Source organism: Aplysia californica, unplaced genomic scaffold, assembly GCF_000002075.1.
Source record: "Aplysia californica isolate F4 #8 unplaced genomic scaffold, AplCal3.0 scaffold00012, whole genome shotgun sequence".
Classification (NCBI taxonomy): domain Eukaryota; kingdom Metazoa; phylum Mollusca; class Gastropoda; order Aplysiida; family Aplysiidae; genus Aplysia; species Aplysia californica.
The window spans coordinates 1,913,504-1,915,035 of record NW_004797282.1 but is presented as its reverse complement, the minus strand read 5'-3'; the positions used below and the strand labels follow the sequence as shown (position 1 = coordinate 1,915,035).

Below are 1,532 nucleotides of genomic sequence, written 5' to 3'. Positions count from 1 at the left end.
GAAGAGAAGTTTCCAAAATCAACAAAGGCTCGACCCTGTGCGAATATAATTATTTCTTATTCGCACACCCGGTGTGAATAATATTTATTCTTATGCACACAACAGGTGTGAATAAAATTAATTGAACTTTGACGGACCCCAAGGGTGGACCGAAACAATAGTAATAAAAAACAAACAAATAAGGAAGCAAAAAAATACACACACATGAAAGCCAAACAATAACATAATAAGAGCGGACCATTGCACAGCTAGGCTCAAAAGTAGTTCTTGCTTCGTTCAGTGTTGGGTCCACCCCACAGAATTCTACCATAATATTATAATAGTGTACATCTATGGGTCCACCAAAGTTCAATTTTATCCATAGAGTTACGCCATAGTGTACATCTATGATTTTATCTCACTCAAGTTTAATTGAATTCAAATCAAAATGATACATGTAAAAAAACACAAAAAACAAAAAACAAAAACAATATAATATAATAAGTTTGTTTTGTAGTATAGTAAATTCTATTGACTTTTTTAAAACTCGTTTTTGTGGAAAGCTAAAGTTGGTACCGGTACGTCAAAGAAACTTCCGGTTCATGAGAGATCTGTTTGGAGGTCGACAAACTGAAACGATAAACATGGGGAATATGTGGTATTCCTATGTTACCAATCCGGACACGGCCCCGGACTTTAAAAGTCCTCCAACTTTCGATCCTTTGATTGGATTTCCAGAGGGCCGCCAAGAAAGAAGTAAGATTTTAATGCCAGGCCTTAGTCTGAGTAGCCTTTAGGTGTGTAACTTACTCTAATTTTAACTAGATATACTAAACTCTTTCCTCTACTCTTGTCAATGGTGAGTCTTGTCCGATCTGTCTCTTCTTTACTTTCTTTCTGCTTTGTCTGTAACTTTAACTTAAGTGCAGGGTTGAGTCTTTAGATTTTAGTGAAGTTGCAGGGCGAGAGTAGAGAGCTATTGTTTAATTAGTAATTCTGAAGGAATTCCAGTAAGATTGAACTTTGGTGAACCCGACACCCTAATTAAAAGTAATTTGACTTTGATGTTTTGCAGTTAGGTTGCATCCCTGCTCTTTGTTAATTCAAATAGTATTTGGTCTTCAAGACTTCTGGATTTCTTCTCTGAATGTAAACAAATGGATCATGGACTTTAACGAACGGAACTACAAGATCACCCAAAGCCGGACCTTACTTTTGAGCCTGGCTGTGCAATGGTCTGCTTTTACTTTTTTATTAAATTGTTTCTAGGGGCAAGCCCCCCCCCGTTCTCCCCTGAAACCCCCAACTGTTGTTATAGCTCTTGTGCTTTAATATGTAAACACAGTGGGTCCCCTGAAGTTCCATCCAGCCTCTATTATTCTCTACGACTTGCAGAACTGTTCGGTTCAGTTGTCTGTGATTTTGCAGCACCCTTCTTCTGCCTAAATTGATTCTGATGCTGTGCGCTAGGTAAACTGAGAAGAAGAAGAAGAATAGTAGGCCTACGTACGAAAGCAAGTTCATACAAAGTTCAACGACGCAGTGCAAATGGA

The 1,532-nt window shown here is 38.1% G+C and overlaps 1 protein-coding gene across 1 annotated transcript in view; it reads left to right on the top strand.

Moving 5' to 3' along the window:
- The first annotated feature begins 557 nt into the window (after positions 1-557).
- Positions 558-1,532, top strand: part of LOC101856309 (NADH dehydrogenase [ubiquinone] 1 beta subcomplex subunit 7) — an 8,777-nt gene continuing 7,802 nt past the window's right edge. Inside the window, exon 1 of the mRNA XM_013084045.2 lies at positions 558-735. Within this exon, the coding sequence (XP_012939499.1) occupies positions 582-735 (154 nt within the window). The 5' untranslated portion in view covers positions 558-581. The remainder of the gene's footprint in view (positions 736-1,532) is intronic.